The 24,109-nt window shown below is 40.9% G+C and overlaps 1 protein-coding gene across 2 annotated transcripts in view; it reads left to right on the top strand.

Moving 5' to 3' along the window:
- Positions 1–24,109, top strand: part of nr3c2 (nuclear receptor subfamily 3, group C, member 2) — a 123,786-nt gene that overhangs the window by 73,720 nt on the left and 25,957 nt on the right. For both annotated transcript variants that reach the window (XM_053622090.1, XM_053622088.1), the window contains exons 4-6: positions 6,209–6,325; positions 12,955–13,245; positions 17,717–17,861. In XM_053622090.1, coding sequence (XP_053478065.1) covers positions 6,209–6,325; positions 12,955–13,245; positions 17,717–17,861 — 553 coding nt within the window. The remainder of the gene's footprint in view (positions 1–6,208; positions 6,326–12,954; positions 13,246–17,716; positions 17,862–24,109) is intronic.

Raw genomic sequence — 24,109 nt, 5'->3', positions numbered from 1 at the left:
TACACAGCTAGACAGACACTCCTGCTGCCTGATGGGATGCCGGTGCCTGATCCTGACACGCTTCTACACACTGCTGAGGCTCTTCTTGCCCTCCGGATCTCCCCGATTCATCCTGATACTGGAGCTTGGAGCTTCTTTTTCATTTTCTGCTGTAGTGGAAGCTCCAACATGAATGCCCTAAAGATTTACAGGAAAATGCAGAGGACTCAGACTCGAGTGGATAATCTCACTGTAGATTTGTAACTAAGAGCTGCTGCCCTAAACGTAAAGACTGTGTCCTGTGCTCGTTATTATCCCGGGACTCTTATTCACTATGGGCCGAGTTAAGCGTGCACGGTGAAGATTTAATACCCAAATTGCTCACATCAGTATCCACAACTCAGACGTACAGTAACTACAGACTTAAAGACCCCATGAAATCAGACCGGATGAATATGTTTACCTGAAGGTTGTTTACGAGCTCCAGAACAGTGACAAAAAGTCGCATTTAGAAGAATATATCCGTTCAAAATTCTACCACCAATACAGATCGACGATCCTGATGACATTTCCTGGCTGCGAGGTAGGGTATACGTTATTGGCTGTTTAAAAAAAGGGGAGGAGCCAGACGAAGATAAAGATAAAAGATAAAGATAAAAAACTAAAATGCTCATCCTAACCAGGATTTCTGTGACAGTGCCTGTCGTTAAATGCGCTATACGAATAAAGTCCGATTGAATTGAAGCTGTCGGCGTAAGTTGATGGGAGAGATGAGCGAAACGAGGCAAGTACGGATCAAGAAAAATGACCCACAGGAAGTCCGGGGAGAAAAAAAAAGCGGCAGCAGGAAACTTGGAGCGTTCAGCCTCAACTTCTAGCGTATCGAGTGAATGATTAACGAACGCCTTTCTAGAGCGTCTAAAACAAGCGAAAAGACGTGAAGCCGTGTCGAATTTCTACATCAGAGACGAACCGAGCTTTTAGGAGCTTGCGAAGGTTTATTCTGTTCCGATGAAGCTTCATGTGAAAGTCGTTACGGAGCCACCACGGGAGCCGCTGCGCTTCGGTCCAACAACATCAATTAGAGCGAGCCGCCATGACTCAGCTGGAAGTGTACCGAATGGATCTAACATATGTGGTTAGGGGAATACAGTAATCGCGCGCTGATTCACGTGCCCTCGCGGCCCAGATGCTGCGTTGTCATGTCGATGCAGCACGCCACTGCTAATGGCTAATGCTGATCCGGAGAAGCCCGCACGCTTGCCAGTTAAATCTAGGTCAGAAATACAGCGCTGCTGGCATGAAAACAGTCCCGAAGCACTGAATTCGATGAAGAATCTTGATGAAAATGCCGTCAACAAAAGATTTCGTGAACACAAACGAATAATTTATTGATGATAAAGCATTTTTATTAACATTAACTCATGTAAAAAGGGTTGATTGTTGATCAGATCCATTCGTTTTTTTTTTTTAAAGCTTATTATTAATGTTTTAATTGCAGTTTGTACAGAGCTGTTTTTGTTTCATTCAGATTAGCTGGTTAACTTGGCTAACATGAACCTTAGCTTACTTGGATAACGTTTGCTTGCTACCTAACATTAACTACTAGCTAACGTGGCTGTTGTTTGCTAGCTAGATAACAGCTAACAACAGCTAAAATACCAACGTTTAGTTAGCTAAGTTGTGTGGGATGCTAATTCCGGTGAGGTAGCCGACGTCGTTATTTGAGAGGTGGTTTGTGAAGACCGTTAATGGATTGTATTCGCCGTAATTACATCGTTTGGCTTAAAATATTCCTAATAAATATAGGGAGAAAAAAAAAACAAAAAACAAAGACAGGCGCTTCATATTACTGGATTCTACTGAAAAAGCAGATTTTACTACTTTTTTTTTTCCGTTTTACGTTCGTGTCTTCTCAGGTTTAAAAGACCTAAACATAATCTAGGAAAAAAAATGTAAAAAAAAAATATTCATTTCGATTGTATTAGGATTTGATTTCTAATAATGATTGCTCGGATTTATTTTAAAATAATAATAATAATAATAATAATAAGTTATAGAGCGGAGGACGATGGGAGATTTTCATTTGGTTTCACTTTTAATAAAAATAAGCAGGTCATTTTGACTCAAACAGCACGTCAGAGGTTAAAGTGCTGCGTGCATGCACACGCGCATTCACGGCCTCTGTGGAAGATGGAGGGCGAGCTGTTACGGGGCAGGCTGAGGTGGAAATAAACGTGACGGTGTGAGGAGAGACGCGTGATGAGGCATGGTGCTCTGCAGTGTTGGGGGTCTCCCATGGGGATCTCTGATTAATGTCAGAGCTGACAGCCTGACTTCTGCACCTGAGTGTGTCCCTTCATGCAGTGACATAACTGGCTAAAAGTAGCCACTGACTAGCTCAGGAACGAACACACACACACACACACACACACAGAGTGTTGCTACGACGTCCAAACAAATCAGATCATCTACTTCCTTTTACAAACCGACGGTGTGACTCTAGCTTAGCTCAGTGGCATTTTTTTTTTTCTTTCAGGATTAACCCATGGGGGGGGGGGGGGGATGTTTAGGGTTGGGGGGGGGGTTGCATGCTGTTTTGGGATCGTAATCAACAACAGGGTGATGTGAGGAATCGGAGTTACTGAAAATGTGCTGGCTCACAAACACACTGTAACCATAGCAACACTCTTACCTTTTCTAGCTAGTATCGGCTGACTAACTAGCCTAACTTGTATTCTAGATGTTTTGCTATCAGTAATAAAGACTGGCTTTAAGCCAGTTTGTTTGTTTTTGGTGCATCTTTGGAAGAAGAAAATCGAGAGAAATCGAGCTACTGGTGCGACTTCATCGAAGTCGAAGCTAGTCGTAAAGTCCATCACGTAAAATCCAAAAAATAAATAAATAAATAAAATGCCCACGCTGTTATTTTTAGTTATATTGTGACGTTGGAATATTTTCTTCAATATGGTTTAACATATTGTAAATCTCCTTATAGTCCTTCACTAACAAGACCAGCACTTTGTCCTCCATTTAAAAAAAAAAAAAACTTTTCTCGCAATCCTCTCAACTGGAACGTTGGAACGTTAAAAAAAAAATAAATAAACAAAACAAGCACATCATGCTTTTCTTAAATGTCGAAATGTCAACAACGGCGCTTTTCAAAAGCTGCTTCTCAAAGGATTCCGAGTCGAGCGTGCGATGGCAGTTGAGTAATAAGCACCAAGTGTGAAAGTAAAATAAAAGTAAACATGTTTACTATGACAATAAAATAATAAGAGGAAGTAAAGCCTAAAACAAATAAAAAGATGTATCAGTTGTGACATTAGTACACTTCAGTGCAGCCTGTCGGGAAGATTAGACATCGTGCATGTCGGATGTACACGGACAGATTTTCAGCATCTTCCGAACACGTAAAAACTTCTCTTTCCGTCACTAAGTTCCGCGCACCCACAGGCGCACAAACGGTAAACACGCACCGTATTTGCATTCACTTCTTTAGGGCAATGATTAACAGGATTCGTGGGAGAAGCTCGGCACGGCGGGTGAAGAGGTGTGTGAACGGATTTCAGGTCTGATCTGCATCAGTGTTGGAGCAGTGGAAAAGGTGGGGGAGGTTAGATGGAGGAGGACAAGTAGGAGAAGGGGGGGGGGTGGGGGGTAGGGATAGAGAGAGAGGGTGGGGGGGTGGGGGGGGGGGTGTTGTATTTCCTGTGTCGCAGTTTACTGTTTTTTAGAGCAAGAAAAATGGGCTTATGTAACGAGTCACGTGACCGAGCCAGAAATAGTGGCGGAGCTACAGCTGCCTTTGCTCTTCCAAGCAGATCCCGGGCTTTTCTGGCAGCCTCAACTTGCACACGTTCCTGTTCGCCAAAAAAACCCGAGCGTCACAGCGAGACCCGGCCTGGGCGCGGATATTGGGGAAGTTTGATTTGAGGAGAGGAACTAAGCAGATGCTCGGAGTGCAGGAGAGAAGGAGAGATCGAGGGAGAGGGATCTAATGGGAAGCAGGAAAGAGCGAGAGAGAGAGAGGAAGAGCGACACACACACACACACACACACACACACACACACACACACACACACTCTCTCTCTCTCTCAGAGCGGTGTGCAACCTTGCAGTGTGGCTCGAGGCCGGGAAAGCAGCATGCGGGAGATTTTCAGGCACACACACACTCATACACATGCATGTTTATACACTTACATAAACGGGGAAAGGAGTGTATTTACAGTGACACGATGCAGCATCACACACTCGTTCCTGAAACACTCAGTACAGAGGCTGTCACCTTCAATTCACTCCATGAATTGATGTTTGCATATAGGTAGTAAGTAAACAATAGCATTAAACACACATTCCTAGCGGCAGAACTCATTACGTTAGAACATTTTAAGTGATTTTCATACACATACTGTGTATACGTCTGAGCTTAGTAACGCTGATGAAGCCTGAAAGTCTATAAGGACTCATTTCCATTCACACAACACTTCCATGTACTTAAAAAAACAAACGAAACTTCAAAAAGTCATGCGATCAGAATGACATTACAGAAATCTCCCCTGAAGTTTCAGCCGGGTTGAATATTTTAAGAGCGTTTAAGATGTGTTTTCGTCAGTTTATGAATATTCGCATTAATTATAGCTAATCCACAGTATTGTACAATTGTACATCCATCCATCTTCTATACCGCTTATCCTTCCTTCAGGGTCACGGGGGAACCTGGAGCATATCCCTGGGAGCATCGGGCACACGGCGGGGTACACCCTGGACAGGGTGCCAATACAATTGTACATTCTCTTAATCATATCAAAGCGATTGGTTAGGAGTCATAAAGTTTGGCTGCTGTATGAGGACTTCCGTAACATCTGATACGCCTGGCTTTTACCAGCAAGGTTGGGACTTCCTGTAATACAGCTGCCTTGATGAGTGTTACACACTTCCTTGTTCATATTTCAAGCAGTGAACCGTCTCCCCGAAGTAGGCTTGTGTTAGTAATGCATTTTTTATATCACGGTAATTGGGTAGGCTTGAAGCATAATTTATAATCATAATTATAATTTATAATAATGAGCATGCTGGTATAGGAAAATAATCAACGATGAGCTGGCGTGGTGTGGCCTGACATGACGCTCATGAAGTGTTTTATTCCTCTTACACCACGGCAATTTTCAACAGTTAAATGTATTTATTTTTATTCCTGAAGACCTTGTCAAATGAAAATCTTAATCTTTTTTTTTTATTATTATTATTTTTATTTTGTATTGTAAATAGGTGTCGCGAAAGTGTATTTCCATCTAATCTCCGTTTCCTTCAACGCGACTGTTCCGGCGCTTAACGAGTGTCTGGATTCCTTTCCGACCCAATTTGATTCGATTCTAAATGATTCAGAATCGCATTCGTAAATCACGACACGTCAGACCTTTCATCCGTTTTTACACTCACACGCGATGTTGTGGAACGCCCGCGAAACGACTTCCTTCGCGTTGTCGCTTGTGTTATAGCAGCTGTAAACACCTGTTTCCACACCAGCCTGTCTTCTGAAGTCACATTATAGAGAAACCGTAAAGGAGAAACTCATCCGTCTTTCCCACGTCTGGAAAACATAAAGTTACAGCTTTATCTCTGACTGTTAGAGCGCACTGACACTGGAGACTCCTTCCAGAAATGTTAAGGAGCGTCCTATGGAACGACGGTTATCCGTATTAACGATATCACACGCGTTTAACACGATGGAATCAACTAGAGCTCGACCGATTGATCGTTTTTTTTCATTTATTGTTTCATTTAAATAACAACTACCTGACAAATTTTGTTGTGCTATTTAAAGTGTTTTTTTTTTTTAATCATTTTGGACGTCTCTGTTTTTATCTGTTATTTGGAGCGTTACGTTTTGGTTCAGTTTGGATGTATATCTTTTATTTGCTTGAATATTTATGAATAGTTAATATATAGTAATATTTATATATTTATTTCATTAAAAACAAAAATAAAGTACAGTACATTTTCATGGTACAGTCTGCGTTCGGGCGAGTTACGTTAGTAACTTAGTTCCAAAAAAACCCATAAAAGATAAAATAATGCGTACAAATATTAGTACCCCCCCCCCCCCCCCACACACACACGCACACTCATTTCTCGCCAGGTTTATCTACAGCCAAAGCAATTTTTGACATGCACGGCTGAAATTCATTTTTTAAATCCTCTCTTCCTCTCTGTCTCTGTCCACAGGTCAGCACAACTACCTGTGCGCTGGAAGGAACGACTGCATCATCGACAAAATCCGACGGAAGAACTGTCCGGCTTGCCGAGTACGAAAGTGTCTGCAGGCAGGGATGAATCTCGGAGGTAATCTCCAGCAACAGTAAACACACAATAAGATTATATATCAAGCGATCCCTCTGCAAGAAACTTCCATTTTCACACGTTAGCTCTGTTCTTAGCGAAGTCACATCGCACAGAGGAAATAAGCGAGAAATAGTTCTGCAATACGCTCTTTACATAAACAGGAGCGTCTGTGGAAAGCAAAATGAAGTGACGGTACGGTTTTGTTAGCTCTGCCGTCACACCACGAGAGAGGTCCATTCACGTGTGCGTGTGTCTCAAGCGGAAGTCCTTCTGTATTTACGATGATATTGAAAGATTTCATTCTGACTGGAGCACCGTGGACATGTAGAGAGTCTGTTTCACCACATCACGTCGATCTCCAACAACCTGATCAAAGCCTGGCGTTCCGCGTGTGAGGAAATCGCGTTCGGCTAGCGGGCTTTTAGACGTCTTTAAGCACACCGACTGCGATTAAATTCTAGCAAACCATAGTAGGGTTTGCACTTTCAAAAAACAATTCTCACCCCAAGTCTCATGCATATGCTAGTGGATGATCTTAGCTTGAACCTGTAGATTCGTGCCTAAGAACTGCTGCTTTATAATCAGTAGTGTTAAGCTTAAAAGGACACATATTTACGGTTCAAATCAAGGTTTAGGAAAGTCAAATTCGAAGCAATAACAATGGGCTTCGTTTATCAGTCATTTAATACACGTGTGTGTGTGTGTGTGTAAGTGAATTTTTAAAAAAAAACAAAAAAAAAACAATCCTGACAGATTTAACACAATTTTCGTTAATGCTGATTTTCTTCATACTCATTTGCATATGTCGATCAATGCCAATAACCCGTAAATGACTAATTACAGTCGATGCATATTTAGTGATGCCAATACAACTCCATAAAAGGCAAAGTATATATATATATACAGCTGAAAATGACAACTAAACAGTCCTCCTAAAGGTGATATACACTAAACCTACAGTAATGCAGCTCGGCCATTGTAGCACGTCAGCTACGTGATACACACTAACTTTTCCCTCTTTTATATATAGCGCCAGGGCCGTAGCTCGGGAGTTCTGGGTCCCCGGAAAAAATACTGACGCGCCCTCCACCCATATCATATACGGTATAAGATATGGGCACGGAGGCTCACATCTACAAAATAACAAAACGTTTTAAACGTTTATAAATACTACAACACAATGGCGTTAAGCCATTAATAACTTCTTACGAAGCATTGTTTAAAGTCCTCAAGCAATTAATCAAGGCCAACTATTAAAATAACAATGAAAGGCAAGAAATGAATACGATATTAAAATAAAACACATTTTTAAAAGTACCGGCAATATATTAAAAAGTCTTCCCAGTCCGTCTGGTTTCTAACGGCTGAAGTAAATGTTTAGAGATCGAAAAAAGAATGCCGTCAAATGTACAATAAAACCCCTTAAATGACTTATTGTCTTCCCTTTTGGATGCGATTGCGCAACATATTATTAAAATAAAGCTAATAAATGTATCCGTCCCAGAGAAGTGAGACGTATCTGTGTTTTCTTGACAGTATTGTTATCTTTAAACGTATCACATCAGCAGCCCGCAGGCGGGTAATCCTTGTAGCACGCCAGTCCCGTTTTTTTTTCCCACGTGTCGTACAAACCAACTCTATTTACATAACAGCGCAAAAAGGCGGGGACTTTGACCGCGTGATCGTTCGGTCAGTGCGCACCAGTGCAGTAATGAGAAAATGATGTGACAGTACCAGCATGGGGGCGCGGCAGGAAGTGGAATGATCAGGGCACGGCATCCCATCACACTGACATCCCTACAGTGCACTAACCTGTCTTGTTAAAGAAGGTCTTGATAGACTAGGACGCCGCAGTTCTCCTGGCCTCCGTCTCCTCCTCTTCATTACGTTTTCCGTACCCAGATTTACGGCTTTGTTTGTTTGTTCGTTTGTTTGTTTTTTTCGCCTCCGTTTTCAGTCGCTCAGTCTCCTGTTCTTCCACTGTAACTTTACGTCTAACTTCAGCTGTTCTCAGAGCAGCCTCAACTCTGATTGGTGATGTTCCCTAGCTGGGGCGGGACTTCTGCTGTTTGTCACTGACTGAGCTGAAATAATTAATAATCATCAGATTAAACCATTTATAGATAAGATAAGATAATACTTTATTAATCCCCAGATGGAGAAATTAGGGTGTCACAGCAGTATATATATACAGCAAGCAACAGCGTGCAGTCCCACTATACAAGTAGCCCATGTACATATCGCATACGTACAACACTATATACATATTGCAGGTGTACGGTATAATCAGTAGCTGCGTTTACATGGACAACAATAATCCACTCTTAATCCGATTAAGACCGTACTCTAATTAAGAAACTACCATGTAAACAGCAATTTTTTACCTACCTTAATCTAATGAAGGTCATAATCGAAGTAAGCAATAATCTAATTAAGACAGGTGGAGTACTCCTGTTTTAGTTGCATTATGGACGTGTAGTAGTGACATGTAAACACCTTAATCACATTATGAGCGTCGTGTGAGAGTTTTCACCGCATTTTGCGACAGGACACGATCACACACGGCAGTTTTACATTTTACGGCGAACAAGAGAGTTCGGCTGTGTCCCAAATCGCATACTTTCCTACTACAGGCCTGTAGTGGGGGGAAATACATGTATCTCGGCTACTATATAGACGGTAACTACGCGATTTGGGACACACCCACCGCTTCAAGCGGTTGTCTATTAGCACGTACAGCATGACAAATAATTAACTGCACTTAAAGCGTTCGTAAAAAAAAATAATAATAATAAAAACACCCGAAACTGTATACGGTACCATAACGAAGACGAACTGTATGTCGATACGTGAAATTCTGGAGGGACGTCGGACGGCGTGGCGCGGTGACGTAATGACGTGTGCTGTTAATCTAATCATGTTCTATAACATGTAAAACGGGAAGATGACAGGAGTATCCTCAAAGCGACTCATGTAAACACCTTAATCACATCATTATCTTACTCAGAGTAAGGTCAATAATTAGATTACTGCCGTCCATGTAAACGTAGTCAGTGTAGACATATAACAAAAGCTTTGAAGCAGTGATGTGATGTGTGAGCAGTGCAGAAAGTACAGTATGGTACCCATATTTCAGCAGTGTAGCAGCGTATTTGTAGTGTGGTCAAAAGTAAGGGGACGAGAGAGGAGATATTTGGAACACTTCTTTCATTTAATTATTCACAGAGTAGGGGCCGCAGAGTTATACTGGAGTAACTACTGGATTTAGGATTCAGCGAGGCCCCCACTGCCCAGGGTGTCATCACCTTTCACCCCACTTGTGACCCTGGGCCCTGTATAGCGCCTAATTGAGTAGCTAGTCTTATTTGTCTTCGTTTTTGGATTTGTTTCAAATTGCGCTCTTTCAGTCTTTATTGGGAGCTGACCGTATTTGTGACTCATCACCAACTATGCGATTTGAATCCAATCCATCGAGGTTCACGTTAGTGAGTGTCCGTATATAATACACGTACACAAACTCAGACGCTCTTGTAAGATACTGGATTTTCACGAACACTAGATTTCTTTGTGTAAAAGCTTCTGCAAATGATTCACAGATACATTTGTTTGTATCGCGCACGGTGGATTAGCGGTTAGCGCGTTCGCCTCACTTCTCCAAGGTCGAGGGTTCGATTCCCACCGTGGCCCTGTGTGTGTGGAGTTTGCATGTTCTCCCCGTGCTGCGGGGGTTTCCTCCCGGTACTCCAGTTTCCTCCCCCAGTGCAAAGACATGCATGGTAGGCTGATTGGCGTGTCTAAAGTGTCCGTAGTGTATGAATGGGTGTATGAGTGTGTATGTGATTGTGCCCTGCGATGGATTGGCACCCTGTCCAGGGTGTACCCCGCCTCATGCCCCACGCTCCCTGGGATAGGCTCCAGGTTTCCCCGTGACCCTGAAAAGGGTAAGCGGTATAGAAGATGGATGGATGGATGGATTTGTTCATATCAGGTTTGATAAATAAAGTTGGAACGGCTTTTTGTGAGCCAGAAAAGACAAAAATGTCTGTCTATAGACAGCTCTAACAGCTAATAAACAACACGGTTTAAAAATGGCTGGTGGATTCGATTGGCTCTAGGCTTTGAAATATCGTGTGTCCCTTCGTACCTCCGTAGTTTTAAGCAAACCCGACAGTTTGGCAGCATAAACAAACAACAACTCAGGATGCCAAGTTTACCAGGTGAAACCGAGCACACGCCGGGCTCCGTCTCATTCCACATCTGATCTATTTCTAACACACTTCTCTGAGCAGCCTCAGTAACGCAGGCATCTCTAGATTCCCCCGCTATGGTGGAGGAGGGCATGCTTCAGTGACTGATTCACTTGCTTTGGTTCCCTGAAGTCCAAAAACAGTGTCCTTATTCAGGCTTTCCAGGCAAAGACTGAACTTCAGTGTGTGAATGACACATTTCTTATTTAACAGTCACTCAGACAGACATTAAGCGGTTTGCTCTGTCAGTGTTTACAGAATGACTGTGCGCTGGTTTGGGGAATTCTTCGCCGGTGTGAAGGCCGCTATGTTAGATGGACGTACTGGACGTGTAAACCGTTATCGAGTTTGGCTGCAGCAGGGTTTTCTCACGCCAGGCCGTTTGATTGATGGCCTTGTTCTGAAACCAGGGCAATTTTCTACTTACGCGCATCGTTGCACATGAAACTAACACAGATTTCTCTCAAATCAGATTCTTAGGCTCTGCTAAAAACAACAGCATAATTGCAGTCGTGTATTGTGTCGGTTCTTATGAGTCTCGTTTATGCGGGTTCGTACACAATCGCTGTGATACTGTACTTGTATTTGGATTTTAGAACAAGTTGTGCTTTTTACAAAGGGAAAAAATGACAAAAACAATCATCAGACGTGGATTTACTAAAGTGCACTGTTAGAATAAAGGTCCAGCTTCTTTGGTTCGTCACTCTGGGGCAGTCCTTATAGGAACCAGAACCAAGTAGAACCTTGTTAGGTTTCTGGAACCATGTATGACACTTAATAATTTCTAAACTGTACAACATTACAAAAAGGTTCAATCTAGAACCTTTAAGCGGCGTTCAATTTGCTCTCTTGGGGCAACCCTTACATGTTCTATGTAGAACCCTACATCAGACCGTTTCCCTGTCAAAGAAGGTTCTGAGTAGAATCTGTTAGAAATATTAACCCCTTAACCATTTAAAGAACCCTTCAGAAACACCTTATTTTAAGTGTGGAGCACTCGGTGTTTCCTAAACTGTATACGTTAATGCAAAAGGTTCAATCTAGAACCTTCCCTTGTTCTTTGGTTTGTATCCCCAGGGGAACACTTGAAGGTTCTTTGTTGAACCCTGGAGTAAAAGCTTTCTCTGGTATTTCTAAAAGAACCCCCTTAGGAAACACGTTCCCTTAATTATTCACAGAACCCTTCAGGAAGCCCTTTTCCCCCTAAGAATAACACTAAGTGCTATCTGAACACTCTAACGCTCTTAGGAAAAAAAAAATTAAAGGTATCTGTGACTTTTACGGATTCTTACAGAGTCCAGAATTTTTAGGTTTGTGTCTCAGTGAAACCTTGAGATATGCAACAGTTGAATTCTACAATAGGCTGTTTCTTTATCACAGAGGTTCCTAGGTAGGAACGTGTTAGAAACCAGCCAAGGAACCCTTCAAGAACCATTTTTTTCCCCAAAAATATACGTATATATCGATACTACCTAAACAGCATATGCTTAAAAGAAAAAGGTCAAAGTTTGTTCCTCATAAGGATCCCTTAAAGGTTCCATGTATAGTTCTACAACAGACTATTTTCTGTTAGAAAGCTAGAACTATCCGAAGAACGCTTCAAAAACACCGTATTAAGTCTTTAACGCTCGATACTTCCTTAACAGCATGCTCTTAGAGAGAGACAGAGAGAGAAAAAAAAGTCCAATCTAAAACTGTTAACGATTCTTTGAGTTTTTCATTCTGAGGACATCCTTAGAGGTTTTATGTCAAACCCTGCAACAGAACATTCTTCTGGTAGTGTTCAGCGTAGAACCACTTAAGAAAGCTGGCACCCTTAACCACCCTAAGAACCCTTCAGGAACATTTTAAGAGTATAAGATTCAATACTGACTGAGCAGCACATTAGTTAAAGCCAGAACTTTTAAGCGGTTGTCAGTTTTTCCTCTGGGGCGAGCCTTAAACGTTCTCGGTAGAATAAGGAGAGGTTCAAATTAGAAGCTTATTATAAAGCTCGAACCCTTAACAATCCAAGCAACCCATCAGAAAAAGAAAAAAAAAAACCTCTAAAGGGGGTGCTTTAGGGGAACCTTTAAAGGATCTATGTCAAATGAAAAGTTCAAACCCTTAACCAACCAAAGAACCTTTCAAGAATGATTTGGAGTGTACAGTGTTGAGTATAACACTCAGTACTATACTCGCATAGTACACTCTCATAAAAGATCAAATCTAGAACCCTTAAGTGGTCTTCAGTTTGTTCTTCTGGGGCAAGGCTCTGTGTAGAACCTGATCCCCCCATCAGATATTCTCTAGCATTGTATTTCTGAACTGGAATTTGAAAAACACTCCCGTTTCATACGCATTTAAAAGCTGACTACGACCATTGCTTATTTCCTCCCTCAGCACGGAAGTCGAAGAAGCTGGGCAAGCTGAAGAGCGTGAGCGAGGACTCATCTCTTCAGAACTCGGAGAAGGAGCTGAGCTCGAACATGGCTCTGGTTCCTCACGGTGCCTCCGTGGCCCCCTTCCTCTCGCCGTCTGTGTGCAGCGTGCTGGAGCTCATCGAGCCTGAGGTGGTGTTTGCAGGTTATGATAACACTCAGCCTGACACCACCGATCACCTTCTCACCAGCCTCAACAAACTTGCTGGAAAGCAGATGGTGCGTGTTGTGAAGTGGGCCAAAGTACTTCCAGGTACGATTCACACTTTACTATATATATATATATATATAGAGTGCCTTGCATAAATATTCACCTATTTGAACATTCGCACATGTTTGTAGTGGCACGGCCTGAAATTTAAATGGATGTAATTGGGATTATATGTCAGGGATTGGTTATAAAAAATATTCAGAACCTGTTATTAAAGATGGAATAAATATGGCAGAACCAAAACTCTGCCTGTAGGAGGCCATCCACCAACAGCCGTAAGGTGAATAGAAGCGTCCAGAGGTAACTCTCAGCAGGAAGCTACCACCACCATGTTTCACCGTAGGGATGGTGTTCTCAGAGTGATGAGCAGTGCTGGGTTTCCACCAAACATAGTGCTTTTGTTCACCAGACTCATTTCGGTCTCCCAGACCAGAGAACATGGATCTCCAACATGTCTTTTAGCAAACTCCAAAGATGATTTCATATGGTTCATCGCTCTAACATAAAACCCAGCTTTATAGAGTGGCCAGCCTAAGTTTTTCTGGGCTACTTGGTTGCATCTATGATTAATTGCCTCTTTACCTGGTCACTAATCATTAAGTCATGGTCCTGCCACATTCTTTCCATTTTGAGTAATGGATTTAGTGATGCATGGAGGGATTTTCAAAGTTTGGGGATTTATTTATTTTTATAACCAAACCCCAAGGGATACATTTCCAGAACTTTGTCTCGGAGTTGTTTTGATAGCCCTTTGATCTTCACGATGCTGTTTGTTTAGATATGTTCTCTGGGATCTTCCAGGAACAGGTGTATTTTGAGATCATGTGACACTTTAATTGAACTCAGGCCAACTCCATTCAACTGATTCGGTCGGTATCTTGTTACACCAGAACTAGTTTAGAGGCTTCTATTTTGAATTTTAAAACTACAGTATCACCTATAGTTGTAGGTAGCTGTAAAGTAAACTAATGCACCAATCCACACCAATCTACACCACATATACATAAACAGAGATATAGTGCGGTGTATATAACTTGAATTATCTTCACCGTGATGAAGAGAACGTGATGTTGACTCCAGTTTTGTAACGCTGCAGTTCACACTGTAGTCGTTAAGCTCGCCCCCTCTGAGAAGCCATTTGTCGTATTGCAATTATTTGATACCAGGGTGTCTGCTCGCTTTATCCAGATGTATATATAGAAAGTCAGGCAGACACGAGGGGAAACTGGTCCTCGCTGACTTTCAGACACATGAACGAGCGCCTCAATTCAAATCAAGCATGGCTGCTTATTCCGCGTTATCGGTTATATCGTAACGCTCAGTGTGTTAACGAAGCAGTATTCATTTACTTCTGCAAAAAAAATAGACCCCCTTAGTGTTAAGAATGTAATCTACACTTATTTAAAAGACCGCTCGTTAGTTTAAAAGCTTTAAACTTTTCCCTGCTGTTGTTTAATATTAACCCTAATACCACAGCACTGCTGAATTCTCTATTGTGATTGGTCAGAGCGTTATTATATTAATGCTCTTGTTCTAATACCTTCGAATTTCTAACGTAACAGCTAAGATTTGGTGGACGCTAAATATAAACAGATTACAAACCTGTGTGTAGTTATTGATATGGTGAAGTTTTCAGTGAGGAGATGTTTATTTGGCATTTTTTTTCGGAAGGAGTCTCCAGTGTCAGTGAGTAACAATCAGTTACAGTTAGAGTGTAAAATTCAAGTTACATTCGTCAGGACAGAGGACTCGGCGGTTTATCGGTACCAAGCTGTGGTGTCCTTTTCTTTTCTTTTTGTTCATTCTTGTTAACTCTATGAAAGAGTTCGAAATAATAAAATAAAGGCTAAAATAGAGTTCTAAAGAATAAAATAGAGGCTGGTGAGGGAACGACCGTTTATAGCCTGCTGTAACGTGACAGGAAGTAACTAACAAACTTGCGATCTTTGACAAATTGCTGCGGTCGAAGAGGAATAAAACACTTTGATCGACGTCGGGGGTGGAAACAGCATCACGCCAACGCATCATGGCTTATTCCGTACATATTGTCTGCCAGAAATTTATCAACGGCTGTCGAATCGTCATTTCAGTTATTATGGATTTAAATTATATTTATCAAACCACACCTCCAAGAGCATTTCCATGGCAGCCGGGAGTAAGTACCAATAAATACACGCTTTGTAAAATTTACACATACATGTAAAAAGAAAAGAAAATACATTTATTGATAATAATAATACAAGTATACGAATAAGGAGAATGTCGGTGGAATCCGCTCGTTTTGTGACGATTTGTCCGTATACAAGGGCATAAAGTTCGACGTTGGGGATGTATTATTGTACTTAATATTAAAGAGCGTTCTATTAAACGATTCACATATTTCTGTAATGATGTCATGCACGGCAGCAGTGCGTGTCCATGTTTTCCTTTAGCGCTCACAGTGGGAAGTGTACAGACAACTGCATTATATAAGAGTCAATGAGTAAGTGCCTACTTTTAACGAGAAATGTTTACGAGATTCTTGCAGCCCTGCTGAGACATTAAAACCTATACAAGGTCTTTGAAGTCGTGTCAGTCTGAAACGGACTCACGGCTCACCGACTGGTAGCCGTTTCCGCTGACATGGTGCTGGTGCTGGTTCCAGAGCCTGTGCCAAACCTCGATCGGTCCAACCATCCAACCATTTCCAACCATCTTCCAACGAACGCATTGTCCAGATCAAACTGGATTCCAAATTGTCCAATGACAAACCAGTTTGTGCGTAAGAACTACTAACCAGTCCGTGCTCAGGACGTAGGAATAACCGTAGCACGAGTAGTGGAGTTTCTCTGAGTACAAATGTAGGAAAAAATGTTTCTGGTGAAGGAGTCATCAGCTACTGGATGTGGATCCAACAAAGTATTTCAGTGGATCCAACTGTGTACAAAATACTGTAGCAGAATTAAGCAACTGAAGCGGAGTTAAGTGACTCCAGTTTTCTAAACATCAACAATCATGGGTTCTGTACCAGGCACCGGATTCACGAAACATTCTTAAGAATAAAATTCCTCTTAACCGCCATTTTCTTCTTATTTTCTAACTTAAGGGAAAAAAAAAGTTAGGAATATCTTGTATTCCCGAAACAAAAAAATTCTTCTTAAGCATATTCTTGTTTTTATGGGTTTTTGTTTTTTTTTTTCTTACGATTTTTCCTAAGACAAAACTTAAGGAAAATTCAACTTCTTAAAAAGAAATATTCTTAAAAATCATCTTGAATAACTTCTTAAAGTGAGGATAACTTACAATTTGTCGTAGATTCCCAAAGGGTACTATTTTTAATGAGTTGTTTTAAATATTAAACGTTACAAAATGATCAAACTTGCAACATATAAGAAATACTGTATAACTACTATAATATTTTACTTATATATATATAAACTCGGCTTAATGGTTTCCATTTTCCAGCAAGTAAGTTTTCCTACGATGGTTAATGTCGGTTAATGTTGTTAAACGAACACCTCTCACACCCTTTACATTTGAATAAATGATCTGGACGTGATTGCTACTTAAAAAAAAAAAAAAAAAGATAATAAATAAAATTTGTCAGTATTGAATTTGGTGTAGCTATTCCACTTCTTAAGAAAAAAATTAAGATGTTCTTAAGAAAATATTCGAGAACTTCTTAAGTTTCTTAATTGCACTTAGGAATATTCTTACGAGCGTCTTCGAATTGATCTTTCGTAGCTTCTTTCTTAAGAGGATTTTCTTGAATCCGGCCCCGCCTCCTCCGTCCATCCAATCACGCGTGTTTATGTAGATTATTTAGCTGAAGGACGCACATCAGACCAGCGACTAGCTACAGGGCCAGATACGAGAGAAGTCATAGATTTTTACATTGTATTGAGCTGCTTACTCAGACCTTTGTAAGGAATGAATTTTATGTACAGAGATCTTGGATAACAGATTTTAATTGAATACTTCCGTGGTTTTGAAACAGCAGGGATCAGTCATTCAGTCAGTGAACAAAAAGACCTCTTCTAGATGGAAAAAGTTACACAGTTCATTTGAAAAATAAGGAAACCTGCTAAAGCACCAGCACTAGCTCCATTTGGTAAAAATGGAGTTTGGCTGAACTGAGACCTCCATCTCCTCCTCCTGTTTGACTCATGATAAGCACGTGAGACGCTATAAAGCAGACCGAGAGCTGCATTACGTGTCCTCTGAGTTCTCCATAGACAACAAGGTAATAAACCAAGGCCTTGGGAGCTTCATGTAATGCTAATCCTAGTGATTGAGTGCAACAGTTTACTGCGCCTAGACAAATATTAGCATGAGTAAACATCCAGCTATGGTAGCAGGAAAACAGCCTGACTCTATCTACCTGTGTGTACACAACTTTGTTTAAATGCTTGTTCATGTATCACCGAGGTCATTCTTAACACGTAGAGCGACACACAGAGTCTCGGCTCAGTAAGCAGACGCTAGCTTCTGTTGTATTTCAGTCCCTCTATTGTGATGCTCTTGCTGTCTGCAGGTTTCCGAACGTTGCCCATCGAGGACCAGATCACGCTGATCCAGTACTCGTGGATGTGTCTGTCCTCGTTCTCGCTCAGCTGGAGATCCTACAAACACACCAATGCCCAGATGCTCTACTTCGCCCCGGACCTCGTCTTCAACGAGTAAGTGATCCGATTTGTTTCCCTTAAAGGTTATCGATCAGTCGAGGTCTATGTTACTAAGTAAAGAAAATCTTTTAGCGTCCTGCGTTATTGTGAAATCATCACATAACTTTTGAGAATGAATATGATTAATTACGCCATACAATTTGCGTATAAGTCAAATAAATATCCAGATAGGCTCGTTTTGAAAGTGAAACATGTTTCAGCTTCACCATGAAACCATGACTGGTGTTTTTTGTAGATAACAGTGTGTCAGAAACCGCGTCAGGAGTTCTGTTCGCGAGTCTGAGAGAACGCCAGAAAGCTGTGTGAAATGAGAGTGAAGATTAGGCGTAGAGATAAACATGGTGGTGACGTTAAGTAAAATTAAAACATGTAGCTTCTTTTACTCGACAGTGACGGTAGCATCGGAGATCCGGTGAAAAATGAGAGAAGGGCACTTGTTTTGGTTTGAGGAAGTAATTATGTAACTTACAATTGCAACTTTCCAGTGCATAAATGTGTTCAGTCATTTTGCAACTTTCAGTCTAAGAACAAACACACAATTAATGGTAAATGGTCTGCACTTATATAGCGCTTTTATCTAGAGCACTTTACACTGTGTCTCATTCACCCATTCACACACACACTCACACACCAGTGGTAGCAGAGCTGCCATTCAAGGTGCTAACCTGCCATCGGGAGCAACTTGGGTATGTGGAGTCATGTGGAGTCATATACACTTCAGTATGTGGAGTCATCTGGAGTCATATACACTTCAGTATGTGGAGTCATATATACTTCAGTATGTGGAGTCATATACACTTCAGTATGTGGAGTCATGTGGAGTCATGTGGAGTCATATACACTTCAGTATGTGGAGTCATATACACTTCAGTATGTGGAGTCATGTGGAGTCATATACACTTCAGTATGTGGAGTCATGTGGAGTCATATACACTTCAGTATGTGGAGTCATACACACTTCAGTATATGGAGTCATGTGGAGTCATATATACTTCGGTATGTGGAGTCATATACACTTCAGTATGTGGAGTCATACACACTTCAGTATATGGAGTCATATATACTTCGGTATGTGGAGTCATGTGGAGTCATATACACTTCAGTATGTGGAGTCATGTGGAGTCATATACACTTCAGTATGTGGAGTCATATATACTTCAGTATGTGGAGTCATATACACTTCAGTATGTGGAGTCATGTGGAGTCATATACACTTCAGTATGTGGAGTCATGTGGAGTCATATACACTTCAGTATGTGGAGTCATACACACTTCAGTATATGGAGTCATGTGGAGTCATATATACTTCGGTATGTGGAGTCATATACACTTCAGTATGTGGAGTCATACACACTTCAGTATATGGAGTCATATATACTTCGGTATGTGGAGTCATATACACTTCAGTATGTGGAGTCATGTGGAGTCATATACACTTCAGTATGTGGAGTCATGTGGAGTCATATACACTTCAGTATGTGGAGTCATATATACTTCAGTATGTGGAGTCATACACTTCAGTATGTGGGGTCATGTGGAGTCATATATACTTCAGTATGTGGAGTCATATACACTTCAGTATGTGGAGTCATATACACTTCAGTATGTGGGGTCATGTGGAGTCATATACACTTCAGTATGTGGAGTCATATACACTTCAGTATGTGGAGTCATGTCGAGTCATATACACTTCAGTATGTGGAGTCATGTCGAGTCATATACACTTCAGTATGTGGGGTCATGTGGAGTCATATACACTTCAGTATGTGGGGTCATGTGGGGTCATATACACTTCAGTATGTGAGTCATGTGGAGTCATATACACTTCAGTATGTGGAGTCATGTGGGCCAGGACTCTGCCAACCCTACGATTACTGGACAACCCGCTCTACCAACTGAACCACAGCCACCCATATTTAAACGTATGTTCAAACACATTTAATTAATACATTGACTTTGAATCTACTGTATAATTCGGGTAACAGCATTGTACTTTCAACATGGCCTCGTCAGGCAATATCTTTGAAAAATGAAGGGGAAAAAATGAATGAGAGAACTTTTCTTCTTTCCATGATCTCCATGATTTAGATGATGTTCAACTTCCTGTTGAACATGTGACTTGTCCAAATATTTCATAGGGCCGCAGCTTTTTGAGTGAATGTTACGAGACACTAGGTTAAAATGTATCCTTTTCATTACCTATTATTGACAACTCGTGGTAAATGATGCTTTAAGAATGAAATTCATGGATTTAGATTCATTAATGTAAAACATATACAATTCCTGAATTATTTTATTGATTATATTTCAAGGTAACGTGTAATTCCAGTGATATTGGACAGTTAACATTTCGTTATTTATCTGTTGAATGTTTAAATGTCCTTTACCTTTCCTTTACATACGTATTAATAAAAGTAATATCAGTAGAACACCCCAATCAGAAACCTTCCATATTGTTTGTGTAAATACGGAGTCCAAGAGCCTTCCTGGCAGTCGCGAGGTCTTTTTTCTCTTTGACTGTCCACCGGTAAGATTACGCAAAATCATACAAGTCGGTATATATACATACGCATGAACATTGTGGAGATTGTAAACTGATGTCAGCAGTCAGGGCTTAAACCAGCTTCGTTGTAAAAGTAGCCGTGGTAGTGTAGCGCCTGGGAGCTGAATGAATTGTTCTGCCAGAATAGAAAGCACGTTTTCTCCATAAGCACCCCTTGATCACATCAATGGAGTCGGATAGTGAGGTCAATGGGGCATGTGATTCAGCGAGATAGACAAGAGATTACAAGAAACAGGGGAACTGAGCATGGTGTGTTGTTTCTGATGACAAATGGGATGAGGGAACAGAGCGGCCCCTGCAGGACGACTGCAAAACTGCATCCTAATGCTGGCTAGCATGAGGAGGAAATGAAGCAATATGTGGGGATAACATTTGAAATGGCTTGGGTGGCATGTTTATTCTGTTATATGTTTAAATCAGATTTAGTCTGATTTAAACATATAACAGATAAGTCTCAAACTCCTGGAGGACGTCTGGACCATCTGATGCATAGTTAAACCTTATGGCCATCAGTATGTACTGTGAAGTAGGAACTTGGAGCATGGAATAAACTCAAACTTTACATTAAAATATACATATACACACATTATATATATATATATATATATATATATATAAAGCTCACTCAATTTGTGTGCTTTAAACAAGATGTGATACGTCCCACTAACAGACACCTCAGGCAGATGGCAGCTCCTGCGTTCTCCTCAGGTAGTTCCCCTTACAACACGTTCAAAATGTCCTCTCCGTTCGCAGTGACGTCCGTTCTCAGAGCCGTACCACTCGGAAATGTTTCCCACGCATCCTGACGTGATAGAGCCGAGGAATGTCGAATGTGGCCTGGGTATCTGTGTATTCCTGGCATGCTGGCACACCGTCCCAAACAAGCCCGTCGGGCAATGCGGCTAATTTACTGCCCCCTGGAATGCCCAGCAGCGTGCCAGGACAGTCACGATGTCTCGTGTGGCACTTCTGTTCGAAAACAGAGACGCATATGTGTGAAATTTACTGCAGTCCAAGGCTTCATTACAGGGTTTGGACCGCAGTACGAACAGACAGTGTGTTCATCATTACCTCTACAGTACAAACTACATACTGTATATGTATATGATTGGTCAGAAGGTGCTTTTTTTTTAAAAAACGTTTTTGGAAGGAGTCTCCAGCGTCAGTGCTTTCTAACAGACATGGGGTGGTCAGATTTCCACTATAGAAAAATCTTCAGGACAGAGGATTATGTGATTTCCCGGTAGAAAGCAGGCAGTAATAATCTTCGCCATTATAACTATATCGCCCTCGAGTATTTCATTCCTCACTAAGTCAAAGTTATTTATATATTTTTTATATTTGTGATGTCATAAGTTTTATTCAAATGACAACACAAGTATTCTCCTAACATTTACATGTTGATTTTTGTATCTCTTAATAGCTAACACCTGAAATCTTTTTATTTTGAATCATATTTTTATTATATCGTCATCCATACTGTTTTTATTTAAATAATAATAATCCATAAAAAAAACCACCTTTCTTAAAATGTATATTCATTCATCATGATGTCATCAGGACTAATAAATCAAATCTGACCGTGTCGTATTTATTTTTGTTGAATTTAATTCTTGCCAGTTGATGAATTTTTGGTCGTGTCGTGTCGTGATGTTTCACTCCACAGCAAAGATCTCAGTGTACAGTAAAAAGTAGAGCACAGTGGCCTTAAAAGTTATTGATTAACAGCCGAAGATGAAGCGAAGCCCTATTTCTATCAAGTGTTCTATAAAAAAAGAGCAAATTATTCTTTTAATAGACGCCTCCTGAAGGGGAGGGACGGTGGTGGGTCGTTGAGGAACATTATTCTGAAATTGTTCCACAAATCGGAGACGCAGTTTTTCGCAGATTGGTGAACTTCTGCCCATCTTTACTTCTGAAAGACGCCGCCTCTCTAAGATACTCTTTTTTTTTATACCCGATCATCTTACTGTCCTGTTCCCAGTCAACCTCCAGCTGTTTCTTTTTACTAACACCGACTTTTCCAGCCTTTTATTGCCCCCGTCCCAACTTATTTGAGACCTGTTGCAGCCATAAAATTCAAAATGACCTTATTTGTTTTCCTTAAAACGGTACATTTCCTCAGTGGAAACATTTGATATGTTTTCTCTGTTCTGTTGTGAATAACATACGGGTTTGTGAAATTTGCAAATCGCTGCATTCCGTTTTTATTGACATTTTATACAGCGTCCCAACTTTTTTGGAACTGGGGTTGTAAGATTTTAAAGTTTGAAAGGCAAAGAGTGCTTTACAGTACTTGATTACGATGTTTTGAGTACTTCATGGGGTACTCTAGATGTCTTTGCGATGCTATCCTCAAGAATACGTCTTTTTCACTTTTACTGTCGGTTTGTTTGTTTTTACCTGGGAGAGTGAATATCGTGTACTTGAAGAACATAATTGGACCTTAAGGATCAGTCATAACTTCGAGCGTACATTTTTTATCGTTTGTAACTCTGGGAAATTGTTTGACCCGGAAAAAAAACCTTCCAAACTTAAAAACAAAGGTAGCGTACTTGAAGTTTGATTGGTCCCCTGAGGAAAATGGCATCGATGCGTTTAAATTTAGCGTTTATCGTTTTTTAAAACAAATGATGCGCCTTATTGGCCGAATGATATTGATAATCGGTAGGAATAATGAGTTTTTGCCCGCTTCTCGAGGAACCCGTAAAGTTTCTATATTAGACGTTATAATACTGTAGCTGTTCTTCATTTGGGAAAGTAGAACCTGTTCAGAAAGCTACCCAAAGAACCCTTGAGTAATTGCTTTTCTAAATGAAGTACTACACACAGAATTAAAGGTACCAAACTTTTTTTTCTTTCCCTTGTCACTGAACCAGTAGTGGAACCAGTAGTACCACGTTTAGTACCTTTAGTGTGTATCATTTACCTGGAAAGACGCACGTGGTCTTCATTAAATGAACTTTTAAGCTTTAAAAGGTGCATCAATGGTCCTAAAGGTTTAATCACGGTATGTAGCTTAAATTATTTTTCAAGGTCCACGTGAAAGTTACAGACTAAAGGTACCAAAGACGTCATCGTGATGGTACCAGGTTAGCGACAAGCAAAGGTACAGTTAAGTACTTTTATTTCTGAGAGCGTACTGTGATGCTGCGATATCTGCATGTATATTACAGTATGTTTTTTTGTTGTTTTTTTTTAAAAATTGAGATGTTAGCGATGTTTACAATTTGCTTCGTTAACATAAATAAATCGATACATAAATAAATAATAAAAATAGTAATATTCGCGCAAACAATTTTAGAATACCGTAAAATAATCAGTGCATTGACTGTACATTTTCGAGCTCACTGTGAATGAACACAGCATGTGAATAAAATACAGTTAGAAGACTAGTTAGAGGTGCCGAGTATGACTTCGGTCAGAGATCCCTTCAGCAGTGCTGTGTGTACATATATCTGTGTGTGTGTGTGTGGACTGCTAAGTGTCCGCTGTATTTCTGAGGACACCAGGTTTCACACCTCCTTCTCCTAACAACTCATTACCATTGCCTCCATAGCAACTGAGAGCCTGGCAGTGAGAAGCCACGGTCAGTGTTCCTTCCTTTCCTTTCTCCCCTCTCCTTTTCTCCTCCTCTCTCCCTCCGGTGCAGTGCCGGGTTCGAGCAACGAGTCTACAC

This window comes from Ictalurus furcatus, chromosome 3 (assembly GCF_023375685.1).
Source record: "Ictalurus furcatus strain D&B chromosome 3, Billie_1.0, whole genome shotgun sequence".
NCBI lineage: Eukaryota > Metazoa > Chordata > Actinopteri > Siluriformes > Ictaluridae > Ictalurus > Ictalurus furcatus.
The sequence above is the reverse complement of the archived record's forward strand: the minus strand, read 5'-3'. Positions and strand labels throughout refer to the sequence as shown.